Source organism: Cyprinodon variegatus, unplaced genomic scaffold (assembly GCF_000732505.1).
Source record: "Cyprinodon variegatus isolate N-32 unplaced genomic scaffold, C_variegatus-1.0 Scaffold37, whole genome shotgun sequence".
Classification (NCBI taxonomy): domain Eukaryota; kingdom Metazoa; phylum Chordata; class Actinopteri; order Cyprinodontiformes; family Cyprinodontidae; genus Cyprinodon; species Cyprinodon variegatus.
The window spans coordinates 1108393-1127138 of NW_015150490.1; the positions used below are offsets into that span (position 1 = coordinate 1108393).

Consider the following 18746-nt stretch of genomic DNA (forward strand, 5'->3'; position numbering starts at 1 on the left):
TATTTTTTTTTTTTTAGATAACCAAAATGGGAAGTGCAGGTTGTAGGTTTTCAGTGCAAAATCCTTAATTGTTCTATCCTGACTGTTAAGCTTTTATCAACAGAGAAGCAGCCTCAAGATAAAGCCTCTTTCTATGCAGGTTTAGTTTCATTAGCATTCCATACCGTTTAAAAACGCATACAAATTCTCTAACTAGGATGTGTGATGTCAACCGAGATGATAGTTATTCTGATTTTGGCTTTAGACTTGTATCCGTTTTCAGACCCCTTTTTGTTCCTTCAGCACTCCATCTCTGAAAAGAACCTCCTAAAAACACACTTAAGGCCAGATTATACTTCTGTAACCACGCACATCAAATGTCGCTTGCGTCTGGTCACAAACCATTTTTGCTGGTATGCTTCTGCAACGTCGGTCTGGAATTTCTAGGGACACACAGCAGTTTCCCTCCAAAGCACCAGGGGGAGCCTATTTCAGAACTCGCAAGAACTTCTGCGGATGGTCACGAGAACTTCTGTTTATTTTCCAAAACATGTCTGAACCATCGTACAAGTGGTTGTACTTCTGAAACTCCTCTGGCTGTCTGTGTGGTCGTCCTTCGCCGCAAGCGACATTTGATGTGTGCAATTGCAGAAGTATAATCTGCCCTTTAGCCGGCTCTATTCTTTTTCACTTTATCTCCTCCTTTTGAACTACACTGAAAAAGGCTTTCTTTTCCGGTTAGGTTTGTCAGGGTCCCTTTTGGCCATTGATACTCCAGTTTACACAAAATAGTGAACAAAATGCTTAAAAAAAAAAAAAAAAAAGCTGCAGCAACAAACAAGCATAGCAGTACTTTTTCATGCTTCGGCGTAATGGCGGACCGCTAGCCAAACAGCATATGAGTTACGCTTGGAGCCTACATAGATAACGTACTGTATAAGGGGCAAGTACGGAAAATGCTTGATTGATAAAGAAGTAGCCAATCCACTTTCGACAGTAGGCGAAGTGGATTGGATTTTACTTTTTGGGGGGGAACCATGAGTGCAAGAATGCCAGCAATCCATTAAGTAACTTTAGATGAATCTGGACACTTAATTCCACTTATGTTTATTTCACATTAGAGCCATCATCCACACTAATGGTAGTAAACAAATTTCTGGACCCCAGTTTAATGCTGAAGCTCAACTAGGAAGACAGAAAGTCACAGATCACTAACCATAATATCTTTCACTCTATCAATTTTAGTAAATAAATAAATCATATAAAGATATATTTACATTTGAGATTCTTCAGGATGTCAAACATTTGATTGTGGGGATTTTGTTAAAGAAAAATGTCCCTTTTTGGGGGATTTATGAAGTGTATTTTTCTTCTATGTTTGTTTGTAGATTCTCAAGGTTTTTTTTCAAGGCTTTATAATGTAACTTGAAATCAGACTTTTGGTCTGATATCAATGTGGCAATTATTTATAAAATCAAAAAATATTTAAAGGAAAAAAAAATTGCAAATAATTTTAATCACCTCCTTTGTATGTAAAGTCCAGGAACTTTTGTTGGGCTCCTATCAGCAGGGGGGATATTCATTGCGAGGTGTGAGGCAATGTGAAGGACAGTTGAGGTAAAAACTAACTGTGTGCTGCAAAATGTGGCTGGGGAGAACACTGCAGCATCATCATACAGTTCTGCTGCTGCTTGTGAAAAGAGTGCATGTAGGTATTGATGAGCTCGACCAGCTTGGCTCAGCTTTCTGCCGCATCAGCTGAGAGCCTCATGCCTTTCCCTATATGTCACAGGAAAAGCTGGCAGATGTCCACAAGGTTAAAGTATATGCTGTAATGCGGCTGCATAAAAATATCAATGCAAAATCCATTTTGGTTGCGCAAGATTCATAAAATATCAACCCGTACATTTTACACATAAACTACAAGCTGCACACAGGAGAAGGCTTTTCATAAAAAGAGGAGCAGTTAAGCTACAGCCGCTCTCAGCCAAACAATAAGGGGGTCAGAGGCTGTGCGTGCTTTCTCTGGATGTCCACCGGTCTGCTAGTTCTGTGGGTGGAAGCTAATTGAAAGAATATTGATGAATGCTGGAGCTGCATTTTTGAGAAGTGCTGCCGCTCTTCAGTACCCACTGAAGTGTTTTCACTGCTTGTTTGGCTGCAAAAACAAGCAAAGACAAGGTGTGAAAGGCCTGGGTTTGCTACATCAAAAGCTTTAAGGCATCTTGTTTTAAATAAGCAAGCAAGAAAAAAATGTGTTGACAGAAATGAATCTCCATTTTACTTAGTTTCAATCAAACTGTTCTGATAAAATATCCTCATGTTTTACCAAATCGCCTGTCTTCACCTATTTTTTTAAATGCAAAGTTATAATTAGCTTCTGTCTTTTAGCCATCTTGAAAAACTGACTAGATTGCTGTTGATGATATGGTGCAGATAACATATTACTTGTTGCTATAGTGAAATACGCATAGATGATGGAAGCTTTCATTCTAAGAAATGCTCAAATTAGAACAATGGCTTTCTGTTCAGAGAGATGCAACTGTATTTTTTTTCAGCAGAACAGTATATTCTCATCTTCTTGCAAGCTAAGAGAAGATGACACTTTCTATTCATAGACACAACTGTTGCAAACAATGGCTGTTTAAATGCCTAAGTTTAAAAAAAAAAGAGATACACTGAAACACTTCCTACACAACACAGAGACAGCTTATGCTAGATTTGGACAGAATCAAAAATAGCCTACTATACAGTTGTATATAGATTGTTATGGTACATTTTACAAAGTATAAGAAAAGGTATGCTTTCATGTTTTAGTTTTTAGTTTTCCAGTTAGCACAGGGCAGACGTTATACTTCACTACAAGAACAATGTAGAAATAAGTAACATTTTCTTAGAATAAGTGTATTTTCCCTTTATTTTATTAGATAAACAAGATGATTTGCCAATGGAATTAGTACTTTTACTCTTAAAATAAGATAATCAGATAATATTCATATAAGACAATGCAATTTTTTTTTTCTTTTAAATCTAAATTGTCTTGTTCAATTGGCAAAGCATCTTACTTACCTCCTCAGTTAAAGAAAAATGCAATTATTTTAAGAAAAAAGGACATATTTAGATTTACAATTTTTTCAGTGGTTTCTAATATCATTTTAGCTTGATCTTCTACCCCTCTACCAGAGCAGAGTTCGTAGTTTATTTGCTTAATCGTGTCCAAGCAGAAACTTCCTTACTACTGGTCTAAGGTTAAAAAAAGAAAAAAAGAAAAAAACTAAAAATAGTCATCCTGCTTTATCTCTTTTGGAGAACCCAGTAGCTTGATGCTACCAACACCATGCTTAACAGTTAACTGATTGGAGTATCTAACATTGATTTCCCAAAGGTATACTTCTCGTAACTTAGGACAAATAATAATATAACTTGCCCATTTCACCTAAATGTGAGATATAAATTGATTTTCTCAGTATTTTCATTTTTTTTTTTGAGCGAAAAAGATTGAGTGAAAGGTTTAAAGGAGAAGAAAGGAAGTCATAGCCCTGTATAAACAGATTTATGTAACATGTCTGTAAGTGAAGGAAGGTGTGATTTAGTTATTAAAGAGTTTAGTAATTAAACAGGGTCTGTGTAAACAGTAGGCCAAGCAAATTGACTGCTAAAACACATGGATTAAGGAGGAACAGTGCTTCATGTATACCACTGGTCAGACAGGTTGGAAGTGTTATGAAGTAGAGCAGTTCACTAATATTCAGCCAAGAGAAGTTTCTTCAGCAGGCTGGAGAACAAAAAAAACATAAAAACATCCAAACACCATTGAGTTTTTGAACCTTCTATAACAGGAAATCTCCAACATTTAGATTCTAACACGACCTATCAACCCTAGTGAGTTCCACTCTATGATTTTTAAAAACCCAAAAATAATTTTCACTACTGACAGATTTAAATTGTAACTATTCTCTTTCAACCAAAAGGGTTAGATATTAACAAATGAACAGACACTGGAGCTGTTTGGTGAAAGACACTTTTTTGGATTTTTTATTTTTTTTTTTTCCATGTGATCATTTGAGCTTTTTGGAGGTCATTTTGGAGCAAGAGCCCTTTTCCTTAGTCAGCACTCCTCAGGTCAAATAATATCAAATATTAAATAATCTATTGGTAAAATATGCAGTTTTAACCGGTTATTTTGTTAAATTCTGAAAAACCTGTAACTGAAATGTAGAGAAATATTTGGTCATCAGGCTAAACCAGAGGCTCTGGCCCATATTCTCATGCACCAACTGTTGTACTGAATCATTGGTGGCAAAGGACAGCAGAATACTGCCAAAGCATGTCTATTTGTATAATATCTATAAAATCCTTCATAGCTCAGATTTAGATTAGAGCTATGGACAGTACTAAATAAATTAATACATGCATTGAAGGCTAAACCTTTTAAAGGTTTACTTCTGAGCAACTGCCTCTTTAATAAAAAAAAAAAAAAAAAAAGAAAAGACCTTTTTATACACTGGGTTGTTTTAATCATCTGAAACTGCCATGTAATGTGTTTTCATTACAGGAAGAAATATTTAAATATTGATTTTTTTTTTACCAAAAAGTGTTCTGTCGATATTTATGGAGAGCTTCAATAGCTTTGAGCTCTATGGGGAAAGGCATTTTCAAGAGACAGAAGGGAGAGAAGTGGGATTTATTAGCAACATAAGATTGGAACCATCTTAGAAAGATACGCACACCAAAATGATGCAGAACATTACTGACTCAACAATGTGATCCAATGGGAAGCCTGATAGCTTTTACTTCCACCTACTACATAGACTTGTCTGCGTTTAAATTGAAGAGGGTGTATTCAGTGTGGTAGATGTTTTTCTTTTAGCAATTCTATTGGGTGTATAGGGACCAATAACATCCATACAAAGGGGCAAGTATTCTGGTTAGCTGACTCAGAAACATCTCAATATGTACTAAACACCAGTGCTAAACACCTTTTCCCCCGATGTTCCTCTGAATTTCTCTATTTCTTTGAATATTTCCAGCTTCCTGCAGATTTTCAGGAGCGTCTGACCATGCATCTGGAAGATTCTCCTCTCTGCCATGACTACCCTGACTCTACTTCCCTTATTGCCAACGTGCTTGAAAAGCAAGATGAGGCCTGCAGCAGCAGCCAGGCGTCTCGCTCTCCCAGTCCCCAAACCCAGAACCATACTTTTATTCTGGAGAGACTTGGGCCAGGAGAGCGCCTGGGGCTTAGAGCAGCCTACAAATCCGACCTTTACAGCAGCGACACAGCTCTGTACTGCCCTGATGACCGCCAGCGTGAGAGGAGGCCGAGCATGGATGTTCACGGTCACAGGACATTCCTGTATGGACCACAGAACTCCACCGACAGCACTCCAGAGGAGGGTTCTGTAGGACTGAGAGCTAGTTTCTCTCAGGAGCATTTTTCCAAGTTCCCTGCCGCGCTGGCTGGAGGCTCTAGCTCCTACTCCAGCTTCAGTGGAGGTGGTTCTGAGGACAAAGGGAATGACCCACCAAGCAGTGCAGCTTCCTCACCGCACCACCACTCTCTCTACATGGAATGGCGAGATGCAGGGGACTATGAGAGAAAGAGTGACTCGTCCTGGGAAAGGGACAGTCCAAGGAGTTTTGGGAATGCTCATCCTTTTCAACAGACCGAGTTGAGTCACCATCAGAATGGCAGCTCTCCGGTCTACAGTCGTACCATGTCCTCCTGTTTCAGTGAGCCCTACGAACCGCTGCCTCCCTCTTCCTCCCCAAGTGTTGCTTATGGAGACAGTCGACGAGGCAGTACTTTGGCCCCTGAGGAGGAGGAGCTGATTGGTCGATGGAGACAGCTTAGTGTTGAGGACCTTAGTGCCCACTCGTACCGCAGCCCAGGCAGAGCCTCACCTTACAGCTTCTCAGAGCAGCACTTTTCTGTCCGCCCTGCCAAAATCCGCCTCGGGCCGCTCTACAGCAGCTTCCAGGAGGGGGCAGACTACTACCATCATGGTGCAGATGCCATGGACCCTGTGTGGGTCGCAGCTAGTGCCGAATGCAGCCCTGGCCTGCGGCAAGCACACAGCCAAGCCCACCTGTACCGAAGTGAGGACAGCCAGGGGTCGGAGCACAGTCTCTACCACTCAGGCAGCTCCAAAGAAAGAGAGGGCAATGTTGCAGCTGGAGGTCAGAGCACAGAGTATGTTGACCCCAGTCCCAATAGCTCCACTGAGTCTCTCAACCAGAGGTCCTTGGAGATGGCCGCAGAGCTGCAGCACTATCAGACAGAGATGCACAACATGCCTGCACAGGTAAGCCAGCAGCCACCACCGACTCCACCGCCTCCTCCACCCTACAACCAAAAGTTTGGCACTTTGGGACTTTCCAGAAAGGACAGTCTTACAAAGGCCCAGCTTTATGGGACTCTTCTGAACTGAAGGACTTTCAAATAAAGTTTCAACTTTGCCATGCCAAAAGACACAAAGCCCTGGTTCACCAAGTGATGTGGCTGCCACCATTTCACTGAAAATGGTTTGAAAAAACTGCCAGGAGCAAAAGATGGATCTACCGAAGATTCTGAAGATGAATCTACCGAAGATTGTTTAGGAGCCGTGGCTTTATGGGAGAAGACTGCAAATATTTAGGGGAAGTTAAGGCGAAAACAGCCAGAGAGGAGTTCATGACACTTTTAAAATTTATAGGAATGTGTGTTTATTTACGTTACAAATGTATAAAAAAAAAAATAAAACTAAAAAACTTGAGTGATATATTTTATAAGTAGTTGTTGGCAACAAATTTATTCAAAAAGTGCAGTTCTTGTTGGTATTCTTGAAAGCTGTATATATGTTGGAAACTGCCAGTGCCATGTTAGAAAGCTGAGTGTAAAGCAGAGATGAGTCTCTACGAGCTGCACATAGATTAGTTTCAGTCATTATTTTTAATCACCTGAAACAATCTTGGCCTTGGAGTGATTAATGAAGAAATCAATAATGAATTAATCCCTTAAATGACAAACAGACATTTCTCTTTTGTTAATTGATTTCAGAAGTATTGATCAATGTGATTTCTTGTTATTGATGGAACGTTTTGAGATGTAAACAACTGTCTTAGCTGTCAGTATTTATTTATAACATTTTTTGCAATTATGTTTTCTCCTTGAGAGGTTCTCCTGCCCCCTTTCTACCTCAAATTTGGATTCCCACACCCACCTAAATATCTTTCTTTGGCAATGATGCATGGTGATATATTTTGTTGTTTTCTTCCCTTAATAAAGCACAGATTAAAAGTAAAGCTCCAGGTGTGGATGAATTAAAAATACTATTTTTTTTTTTACATTTTCTTTTAAAAGAAAAATGTTTGTCTGCTGATCCAACATGAAGCCACCCGAACTTATAGAGGGACCTTTTATCGTTCAGACTCAGCTTCCTGCAGCACCGCGGGGAATCTATGCTGAGTCACCATAAGGCTCAGCTTATCATTGTAGTAATTTAAAAATAGTTGCATGGAATGATTTTTGCCATGATCAGCAAACCCGACAATAGGAGAAGAATTATTTGTCAGAGAAGTCCCAGAGATGGAACAAAAAGCGCAATAGTTTATATTTATATCAAGAGCACAGTGTCTTGCAAATGTTTTGATACCCCTTTATATTTTAATTTATAGAAACCACCTATAGCAATGTATTTGTGTGAGAATTTTGTAATAGTCCAACAAAAAGTTGTGCAGAATTGCAATGCAGAAGAAAAGGCTTCAATTTCTTGTATGAAATACAATTTAAGAATTCACTGCAATTGTGATGATTAGACTTGAAGATTAGTCAGTGCTTTTAAAAGGCACATTTTTCTTCCCATTATGGCTGCAAGTGGTTTGGATTATGCCTCCATCAGCTTTGCTCCCACAGAGATGGAAACTTTGCCTTTTGTGGTTCTGTAAACTTACTTCATTATAGATGTGTGTTTAGTGTTGTCATCCTCCTGGAAATTGAAATGCAAACAAAAAATATTCTTCGCAACAACAACAAAAATCTCCTGCATTGTCCTGAATTAACTCCATCCATCTTACCATCTGACCAGCTTTTCTGTGTCTGCAGAGGGAAAGCCTGCTAAGAGCACAATGCTGCCACAAGCATCACAAACAAATTAGACTAAAAAAAAAAGAGAAATACAAGAAGACACCAGACTTTTTAAGAACAACTGCGATCTATTGTCCTGCTTTACGTTTATGCACTTCATTTTGATCACATAAAGCCCAAGTAAAATGTGCTTTTAATGAGCAAACACAGGAAAAAAATAAAAAAGGACCATCAGTTTTACAGCGTTATCAGCAAAACTAGCATTGCAAGTGTTACTAAACAGAAGCTATTTGAAACAGAAAATCACATTTCAAAATACAGCATTAAAAGCTGTAAACATTTTTGTCATTTGTCAATTTTTCTTTCCGTACTAACAAAAAAGTATAAATCCATGTTTTTTTGTTAGCTATATTAAGCCTTTCATATGCTTAAGATGTTTTTACATGCATATGTGATTTAAATTTTAAAAGCTTGATGCTATTTTTCTTTATTGCCGAGCAGCAACCGTTGTTCTGTAAGGTAAGGTATTGCCGTAAAAAAAAAAGTAATAAATATTTTGATATCAATATTGAATGTGGTTAGTTCCAGCCAAAAGAAATGTCCTGACAGTTACCTTTAGTAATGTGAATTTTATTTATTTTTAGAGGTAAATAGTATCAAAAAGAATAGTGTGACAGAGCAGGATGTGCTTATTTCGTTTGGGTAAGAAGAACCCATTAAGTTAACAGCCTTGGAAATTAAATCGCTTCTGTGATCAGCGGTTTCATTGTTTGTTTGCTGATGAATTTCCTCTCAGGTGGCACTGCAGAGGTAAAAAGTTATTTACGAATAAGGTTGAAATCTGTCCACGAGGGGGCGCCAGAATGCCGCGGAAGCACAGTCATCAGGGGTCCATTTCATGTTGTCTAAACCTTAAAACAGGGGAAATCTGGCTTTTCCAATTCACAAATAGTTTCCTCAACCTATATTTCAGTCACTGCAGTAACATTCTCCCCAGAGCTAACTTGGAGCAGGTTTTATTTAATAAACTCAGTGTCCTCTGTCTGTGCTTGTTTTTGGTTTTTGCTAATATGAACGAGATGCAGATCATTTTATTTTTATTTGGTTATATTTACAGTACATGAAGAAATACTGAAATTATTTTCAGGTTACACGTAAATAGATTCATTAATTGGGGGGACATGAATTACTTTAGGGTTAGGATTCACTTGATAATAACAACCTAATGAGCCTACTGGCACAATCTGTAGCCATTCTATGGGACTGAAGGCTGCTTATAACAACCATTTGTCTGCAAGCAGCCACTTTACTGTGTAAAAGAAGACTAAATCAACATGAGGCGGGACGCATGGGAGGAACCACAGGTTCTATATATTAGAACAACGTTTTTATTCTTCATCCTCACCTGCAGCCAGAAGATTTCACCCAAATAAATACATTGATCTACATTCAAGAAATAATCCCATAATATTTTCACAGTAACAACTATGGTAAGCCAATTTGACATGTACTAGTTTTACTGAATATGTATTCCTGATATCTGGGGAAAAAAAAAATTCTTTGTCTAAATGACCATTTCAAACAAAATGACACACAAATAAAAGAAACACTCTGGATCTCTATAAATGTAAATTCAGATCTCCTTATTCCTAATATTGTTGGTATTATTCTAACTAGGAAGAAATGTATTTCAGATATCATAAATACCTTCCTGATATCTAAAAAAAAATGTCTTTGTCTAAATGACCATTTCAAACAAAATAAGTGTAAAAACAGCCTGCCATAATCCACTTCATATAAACCTACGCATTATTTTAAGCAACAATCTTCTTCACCGTTTTCCACTCCTTTGTAGTTGTAGCTGTCTTTTAAACCTATTCTCCTTATTTATTTATCTATTTATTTTCTATTCTGCATTAAAATCTCTAATTCAAGTGGGGTGAAATATCCACTTCCTGTTTCCTGTTGTCATGGTGACTTGTCAAATCGGTGCTCCACAGATAATAGCTTTTCATACTTGTTGCGCATGCGCTTAACTCTGAGTGGACCTAATTAAAATTGATTGATCTAATTGATAGCAGCTGTTGTGTCAGAGTTTCTGACTTTGTCTAGATCAATTTAGAGTTGCAGATTTGAATCTGAATTTGTTAAACCTGCTTCGAAACTGCAAAAATGTTAACATGTTAATTTCGTGCATGGTTTAAATAAACACTCAAAGAGCACCAGCAGTAATGAGAACATTTATTGTAAATGTTGGTTATATTAGTTCAGCTATTATGAATGCATTGCGGGTCTAGTTCCTTTGATTCTAGTGTTTGAGCTTTGATATTATGTAAGATTAAAACATATAGTCTTCAGTAAAGTATTCAAAAAGTAAATACAATCCATAATGGAAAAAATACCAAATGTATTATAATGTTGTTGTTTTTTTAATACAAATTGGTGTGAAAACATGTTAGCCTGTCACCACCTAAAAATGCAATGCATTCTATGCTTGAATATAAAGTGAAATGTGAATTTTTGGAATAATTTTGAAAGGGGAATATATTTATTATTGTTATCATTCCTAGAAGGTATGTTAAATTATAAAATGGGGCACTGATTATTTAATTGTGCATTTCACAATTAAATGGTATATTTATAATATACCATTTAATTATGAATATGTATATGTATTAAATGAATAAATGGGGCATATGCTGTATAATGATTCTAAAAATCCTTACATTAAGGTGTTTATATATCTTAAATGTTTATTCTGTCAAACTATAACATGGTTTAATCTATTTAATTTCAACTGTTTAATTAGACCACCAAATCGAATAATGCATATTTATTACAAACAAAATCTGAAAATTGAGTAGATAATTTAAGTGGACATAGAATGTGGAAAAATTCCAATCGGACTTTCTTCTCTCTGCTCTGCCAGATCTGCTAAATGCAGTTGTCCTGTTGGCAAATTTGCCTATAAGCTTCGGATTTCCACAGCTCCTTCAGAATTATTAGAGCCTTCTGGCTGTTTCACTGAATGTTGCTCTGTCAGTTTATGTGGATGATCAGTCCTTGGCAGATTCCCACATGTGGAATACTCTTTCCAGCCTCGATTAATGGATTTAAAAGTGGCACATTGAGGTGGCTCAAGCTTGAGGTAGTATTTTCAACTTCTTCCCTAACCCATGTCTGATCTGTCCGCTGTCTTTCCTGGTCTTCAGGAAGCTAGTTATTAATTAATGTTCACAAACCACCTTGGCTTAAACAGGAGGTATTAATACTGTCAAACCATACACCTCTTAGCTTATTTCTAAGAGCAGTTTTTTCTTTCATTTATTCATATCCAAGTAGAGGAGACTGAATACACGTTCCCATCATACTTTGATTTTATTCAGAATATATATATTTTTTTAAATACATGTATAGTATCTTTAAACTCAGGTTATGCATTACTTTTTCAGTTGCATACTTTCCATCAGTATTTTAGTTTATGGTGAAAAAAAGGATCCAAGGGTTTGGCAAGGCACCAAATTTGGATTTTCCACAGCATGTGTAAAACCAGAATTTATAATGTGTACACTTATCACATTAGTATTGTTTAAATGAACTATGTTACCAAGTGTTTGTTAAATGGTAAACATGAGAACAAATAATTGAAATGATGGAGCTTTAACCACCTGGGTGAAAATGTAATGGCAATGCTTCTCTATTTAAACCCCCCTTGAAAACAGGCACATGCTGTTATTGAAATCCTTATAAGCTCTAATCAGTTCTGCAATGTAGCCCACAGACTCCTAATTATCACATTTCAGAGGAACAACGTGTCATATCATTCAATTTTTCATCCCCAGGGAGGAAAGTGGATTTTTTTTTCAACCCATCTTTTGCACAATGATGGTTGCAAACAGAAATAGATTAACAAAGAATCCAAGAACACTTAATTCCTCATCAATCCCGTCCATAGAACTGGCCTCATGGTCACTCTGTGAGTCCAACCATCCTCCTGCTTATGTCCCACAGTTTCTTGGCTGCCTCTCGGTCTGTAGCTTTGGCCATCAGCTCCTCCTCCTCACAGTTTGCGAAGCACTTCCCAGACACGCCTTTCACTTCTGGGCTGCAGGCTAGATAGAGAGGCGTCTGGGCTCCCTCCAGCGGGCTCTTTAAGAAGAACCATGAGCCGAGGTGGAACAGCGGCTTAGCCAGCAGAGGGATTTGGACGTGCCGGCCCAATCTGGTTCTCACCATGCCCGGGGTGAGGGCATTGACCGTCACCTCCGTGCCCTCCAGCTGATGAGCCAACTCCAGTGTGAACAGCAGGTTGGCCAACTTGCTCTGACTGTAGCAGGCGGCTTTGTTGTAGTTGCTTTCGCTGTTCAAGTCATCAAAGTTGATTTTGCCATACTTGTAGAGTTTGGAGGAAACAACAACGATGCGGCTAGGAGATGAAGCCTTCAGGAGATCAAGCAGCAGGTGGGTGAGGAGGAAATGGCCCAAATGATTCACTCCTAGCTGCATCTCAAGACCATCTTCTGTCTTTGAGTAAGGACACTGAAAGACCCCGGCATTGTTAACCAGCACATCAATCTTCGGTTCCTCCTGACAAAATAAAAATAGCAAGATATTTTCAAAACATTTCAGAATTTTATACATTTTATAACTCAGAGTAAATAGTATATTTGTATCTGCTTACACTTAAAACATCTAAAATACAACACTTCTCCTGTTAGGGACGACATTAAATCTATTGGTTATAAGAGGTAACTGTCATCCATTTAGCAGTTTAATCATAATTCCCTGTATGAAAACAAAAAGTCTGTATTTAATATATCAAAAAAGCTTAGTATATAGAAAATATGATGCTGTTTATTAAGTGATGTCAAAGAAATAAGGAGAATTTTTTATTTATTTAGCAAACACTGCAGCATTTTAAGATTGCAAGTTAAAACCACTGCTGACCAAAAAGAGGGCAAGGACTGTCAGAGGTTTGCCAAAATCTCTTTATGACCCCCTAATCCATTGGGTCAATTTATAAAACATTAAATTTAGATCTGGTTTATAATTAACACACAATTTCAGACTAAGACCATTAGACACACAAACAGCTATTTTGTTTGTAAAATTAGGGTTTTGTACACAAGCAACCCAAGCTCTGAATGGCTTAAAAAAAAGCTTATGATTGGTCTAGTCATACTTTGGACTTAAATCAATTTCAGATGCAGTAGTTAGGGAAGCCCACCTTCACTACATCTGCTTTGTGATAGAGTGTCAAAACTAGTTACTAGTTGGGGCATGGGGCAGTTACTTTTTCAACATAGTCTTTTATTGGTTCAGGGACATTTATTTCCCTGTAAGTAATTAAATCTGTAATTGAAAACTGCCTTAAGTTATTTTTCAGGTTACCTTTACCTGATATTGAAATGTATTTAATAAAATCTAGAAAATCTATGACGATACCATTATTTTCCCCACAGAACTGTACAGGAAATGTACCAGATACATTGATACCAAACTTCAAGAGTTATAAATACTTTTTAGGTTAATTTTAACAGTGGTACAATACAGGTGTCAATTAAACAGTACTTTAAGAGTTTGAACCGCTATTTCACAAAGAGGTTCTCTGCATTTTTCTGACTAGTTTGAAGAAAAAAACCCACAGGATATATATATATATATATATATATATATATATTTTTTTTTTTTATTATTGTAACACCTATGCTTNTTATTGTAACACCTATGCTTTAATGTTTTAAAGAATGAGTTTAGCTGCATGAATATGGCACAAAACTCAGTTCTAAACTACTGAAAAATACTATCTAATGTGAAATACATCAGAATCATCACATGGCAAGAACACTCCCCTAAAATAGCAGCTGCAGCCCAACAGGACAGCAATGGAATCCATTAAATGTCTATAATTGATTACAACAAGGAGTTGCTCTCACAGTGTAAAGCAGGGACCACCACCATACACCACGCAATATCCTCCAATCTACTGGATATCCAATGCAGTTCTATGCAGCTCCATGTGAACAGGTGGCATCTCATTGGCATGGAGCCAGGGTGTGAATATCTGGGTGATTTTTTTTTAGTTTTTTTTATGAAATGTAAACTTTCTTTTTTCTTAAGGGAGAAATTACAAAAAGAGCTGCTGCAGAAAAATCTAAAGATACCAATTGGGTTAAAACATTTTAAAATTATATTTAATTATATAATGTTTTACTTACCAAGGCAGGATAACAACATGCAAAATATGTACTTTAAACTGGCATAAAAACAGTCGATGTTTTTACCCATGTAATAATAACCTGAAATGATTTATCAGAAGGAAATTAGAGCATCGTTGATGTATCACTCTGATCTGTCAATGTTGATTTGTGAGTGAATTTATCGATTATAAAAGTTCAGATTGTTTTAAGTATCTTTACTTAATAATCAACATTTCCAACAATTTTCTATATACACTTTAATCAAGAATGAGCTCATTTGTTGTTTAATCTAAAGAATAAAAGTAAAAATAAGTATTTTTGCCAATAAATTAGCTGAACCTTTGGTTCAGCACCATGGACAGCCCCCCGTAAACAACGGAAAAAAAACGCAACAATAGGTGGACTGTGCTGGAACCCAGCTGTTAAACAAACCAACATCTTTCCATCTATATTGTCACCTTGTTAATTTCTTCACAAAAAGTCCGGACAGATCGAAGGGAAGCAAGATCTAGATGCTTAATGACCACCTCCCCTTGCTCTGGCCCCGCGCGTCTCTTCAGGTCCTGAGCCGCCTCCTCGGCGCTCCTGAGGTCCCGGCAGGCCATGATGACCCGGGCGCGGAGCTTCAGCAGCTCCCCAGCCAAGGCCATCCCTATCCCACAGTTAGCCCCGGTCACAATCACAGTCTTTCCACGCATAGTGTCAGTTGGATACTGAAGCAGCTTTACCACTTTCCTCCGGGGGAAGAGACGGCGCATGAGGAGCAGAACCCCGCCGCCAACAACAGCGGCTATTAACACTGCAGTTGACATATATGGACCGGCTGCAGGTGGACAACTATGTGACCACTGAGCGCCACGGTGTGTTATGTATACAGGTTATAAAATTAACCCGGAAATGAATGTGACAGGAAGCATACTAACTGTTTCAAATTGTATATTTATATATCAAAGTAATTACTGTAATTTTAACATATAATACCGTATATTTCTCAAAATATATTAATATGAGCCGATAACTAAGTAGCATATAGATTAACATTAAAATCTGAGCCATTTTACTTAAATCTTCCGGGTTACAAACGGAACTTGACTCGCTCCTTATCGGTCAGCCGGCGCAGGAACCAGATAAAAGTGATAACAAACAGCGAAGGCGGGGATTGTTCTAGAAAGTAGACTTTCTTTGCCCTTGTGTTACAAATGCTGGAGCGGTGGGGACAGTGTTATTGTTTTTTTGTTTGTTTTTTTTCATGGAGGCACCATTTAGAAGTATGGAAAAACAAATGATAAAATAAGTTCATCTTTTAATAAAATAAATGAACCTACAGAGAATTATTCCCACATTAACTTTTATCAGCAGCATACCGTCCAGCAAAAACACATTTATTTTAACTTTAAAAAAGAAAATCAGCCCTGATTATACTGTTACTTGTAGGATGCAGAAACGGACAGACATGAATGAAGCTTCCGGGATGTTGAGAGAAGAATACTCTATGGCTAAAACTATATTAGTCAATATCAATTTAAATTAAGTTACTTTAGTAATTAAAAAAAAAGAAAGAAAAAAAAGAAAGATTGTGCGGGAATTTAATTTTGGTTAGATATTGTTTTCATGTTTAAAATTATCAGAAGTGCCAAGTAACGAAGTACAAATACTTCATTGCTGTACTTAACTACACTTTTCAGGCATCTATATTTTACTCCATTACTTTTTTTCTTCCTACTTCTGACTTCTACTATTTACATTTTCACACAAGTATCTGTACTTTCTACTATACATTTTTTAAAACAAATGTTACTCTTGGCTTTGGTTTAATGTTTATAAATATTTATTTCACATCATGTGCGCCATCCAATGCAGATCATTGGCGCCATCCACATCTTGTGAAAACTAGTGTAATTGGATGAGTCATATAACGCAAACACTCATTGGTTAGTTAAAGAAAATCATCAGAAGCAAGCAGGTGTTCTTCAAACTACAAACGTGAATTGCTACAATGTGGGATTCAGAAAAAGATTAAATGTCTGAAAGGTCGGACACAGGCGAGAGCGTATCGGGAGATGGAGACCAACAAGAGCTCCCTCATCCTTGCCTCTATCTCAAAGAATTTCTCAAAATAGTTGAAAATTGAGCTTTCAATTCATATAGTGGCATCAGGCTGTTTTTTTAAAGGTTACTTTATACTTTTATACTTTAATTAGTTTTTGGAGCACATACTTATTCACTTTCACTTGAGTAAAGAGGTCAAGTTGATACTTCAACTTTTACCAGAGTGTTTTTCAACTGCAGCATCTATACTTCTACTTCAGTAACAAATGTGTGAATTTTTGACACCACTGAAAATCATAGAAAACACTGGCTTTGGTTTATATTGTGACTCAGAATTTATTTAAGGTAGAAAAAAAGCCAGGCCTTTGCTGATGTGACTGACAGAACACCAGCAATGCTTGGCATAAAGTCTCGAGACGTGGGTTAAGGAAGTTTTACTGGGTTGATTCAATAAATGATACGAAGTTCAACCTGGAGCCAGAATCCACTGTGATTTTCTAAATGAACTCAAGGAATAACATGCTCCCTGATGCAATAATATCCATAATGTGTTTTTCACACTTTTTTAATGTCGTGCTATTTTTTCTTTGTGTTTTGACAAAAGCATCTGGACAATAAAGTGCTGCTTACTCGACTATATCTGTAAAGTGTGCTTCATATTGAGAGCAAACTCCGCCCACACGACGCGCAGTTTGCTTCACCAACTTACAAATGGTGCTGAGCTACTGTACAAGTGTTTCTCGCTTTGAAAGACGAGATGAACATAATATTGTATTCATTTAAACGGTCATAGAATGCAACGTTAATATCTCTATATATTAAAAAAAAAAAGTTTAAAATTGATTTTATTCTTTTTTTTTTTTCCAAAGCATTGTTTGGTCCTACAGACCAAAACAATGCTTTACACAACCACTAGAGAGCGCTGAAAACTAAAGGCTGGTTAGACAGTAACCACAAAGAGGATGTTTCTAAGTCAGGTTTCGAAACATTTGGAAAAAAAAGTAAAGACTGAACAAACATTTGTTACTAAATCTTAGATTTCACAAATATAAAAGATAACTGAAGTATAGCTTTTATAGATGTATAAACTATAAGTAAACGTAACAAACTAAATAAATGAATATTGAAAACTGACCACAAATGCACAATAATGCAGACAGAAACACTCTTAAGAAGAACTGCTGACTTATATAAATCCAATTGACACTCAGATCAATTTGTGTTACTTGACAAGCGGAATGCCCTGAAAATTTGGGGGTGGGGGGTATATTTTGATTTGAAGCCCGTACAACGTCAGAGTCAAAACCTTAGGCATGACATGGACATGACATTTGACTTTATTACAAAGTATTTAATGTAGCCTACCTCTGTAGAAATGAATACACAGCTTGAAAACGAACACAAGTAACTGATATGTAAAAACAAATAGTGTAAAAATAAAATATATATATATATATATATGTATATATATTTTATTTACACAAAAAGTTTTCCCTTTTCCTTCATCCTTAATATGGGACGGTGAGTGATGATGTCATTCAGTTACAATCAGACAGGCAAGGCAAGGCAAATTTATTTGTATAGCACAATTCAGTACAAAGACAATGCAAAGTGCTTTACATGATTAAAATATAGGAAAATAAAACAGAACCAAAGAAAGTAGGAAAAAATAATAAAGAAATAAAATAAAAAACGCAGAAGCAAAAAAAATATTAAAAACAGTTGGACTAAAGAAAATAAAAAAGTTGAACTAATGATGTTTCAGTTGAACTGTTTCACTTGAACAGTCGAAGGCAATCCTAAACAAAAGCCAGGTACCCAGATAGATCAATTTCCTCATTATTACCAGATTAGTAGGTATGGTAGATGTTTTTTTTTGTTTTTTTTGTGTGTCTTATTTTGTTTTCTGAAGGCAAACAGGGAATAGATACCCAGATCTCAGACCACAACGGTGAATGTATGAAGTTAAATCAAAAGTACCCCTATAAACAGGGAACCAGATAGAAAGACAAATAATCAAATTAAAACCTGAACGCCAAACGCGTGTTTTCTGTTCAAAAAAAAAAAAAAAAAAAAAAAAAAAGAAGTTGCCATTTATGTTTATTTAAAAAATAATTCTGGACAGTAGTGTAAATAAACAGTCGAAAATTAAAGATAACATAAAAACAAGTGTTTACTTTAATTTCAATAAAAAAGAAAACATCAAAAGAGAAAATGTACTCGAATATTTGTTCCGCATTTATTGTCTTTTAAATTGCTGATTGAGGCAATTAAGACGTCTTATCTGTAGCTTTTTATCAGAAGCATTAAAAAAAAAAGATTCAAAATGGAGTAAGGGAGGCGTCTGAAGTGTTTGGAAGTTGCCCACAAGTTGCTTCACTTCCCCTTTCATTCGCGGAGCGTTTCCAGTTAAGTAATGCGTCCCGTTTATTTCAGGGTTTGCTGAAGTTCCT

The 18746-nt window shown here is 36.8% G+C and overlaps 2 protein-coding genes across 4 annotated transcripts in view; one reads left to right on the plus strand and one right to left on the minus strand.

Annotated features, from left to right (window-relative positions):
- LOC107105232 (brain-enriched guanylate kinase-associated protein-like) overlaps positions 1–8067 on the plus strand; it is a 35947-nt gene extending 27880 nt beyond the window's left edge. Inside the window, exon 6 of one of the 3 annotated variants that reach the window (XM_015405373.1) lies at positions 5010–8067. In XM_015405373.1, coding sequence (XP_015260859.1) covers positions 5010–6410 — 1401 coding nt within the window. In that variant the 3' untranslated portion in view covers positions 6411–8067. The remainder of the gene's footprint in view (positions 1–5009) is intronic. The other 2 variants (XM_015405367.1, XM_015405361.1) reach the window with 2 other exon arrangements.
- A 3342-nt stretch (positions 8068–11409) lies between these two features.
- Positions 11410–15137, minus strand: LOC107105196 (retinol dehydrogenase 14-like). The gene is made up of 2 exons (XM_015405324.1): positions 14703–15137; positions 11410–12631 (listed from the first exon to the last, which is right to left on the minus strand). The coding sequence occupies exons 1-2, from the start codon at positions 15054–15056 to the stop codon at positions 12014–12016; spliced, it is 972 nt and encodes a 323-aa protein (XP_015260810.1). The 5' UTR covers positions 15057–15137; the 3' UTR covers positions 11410–12013.
- Positions 15138–18746: the final 3609 nt, after the last annotated feature.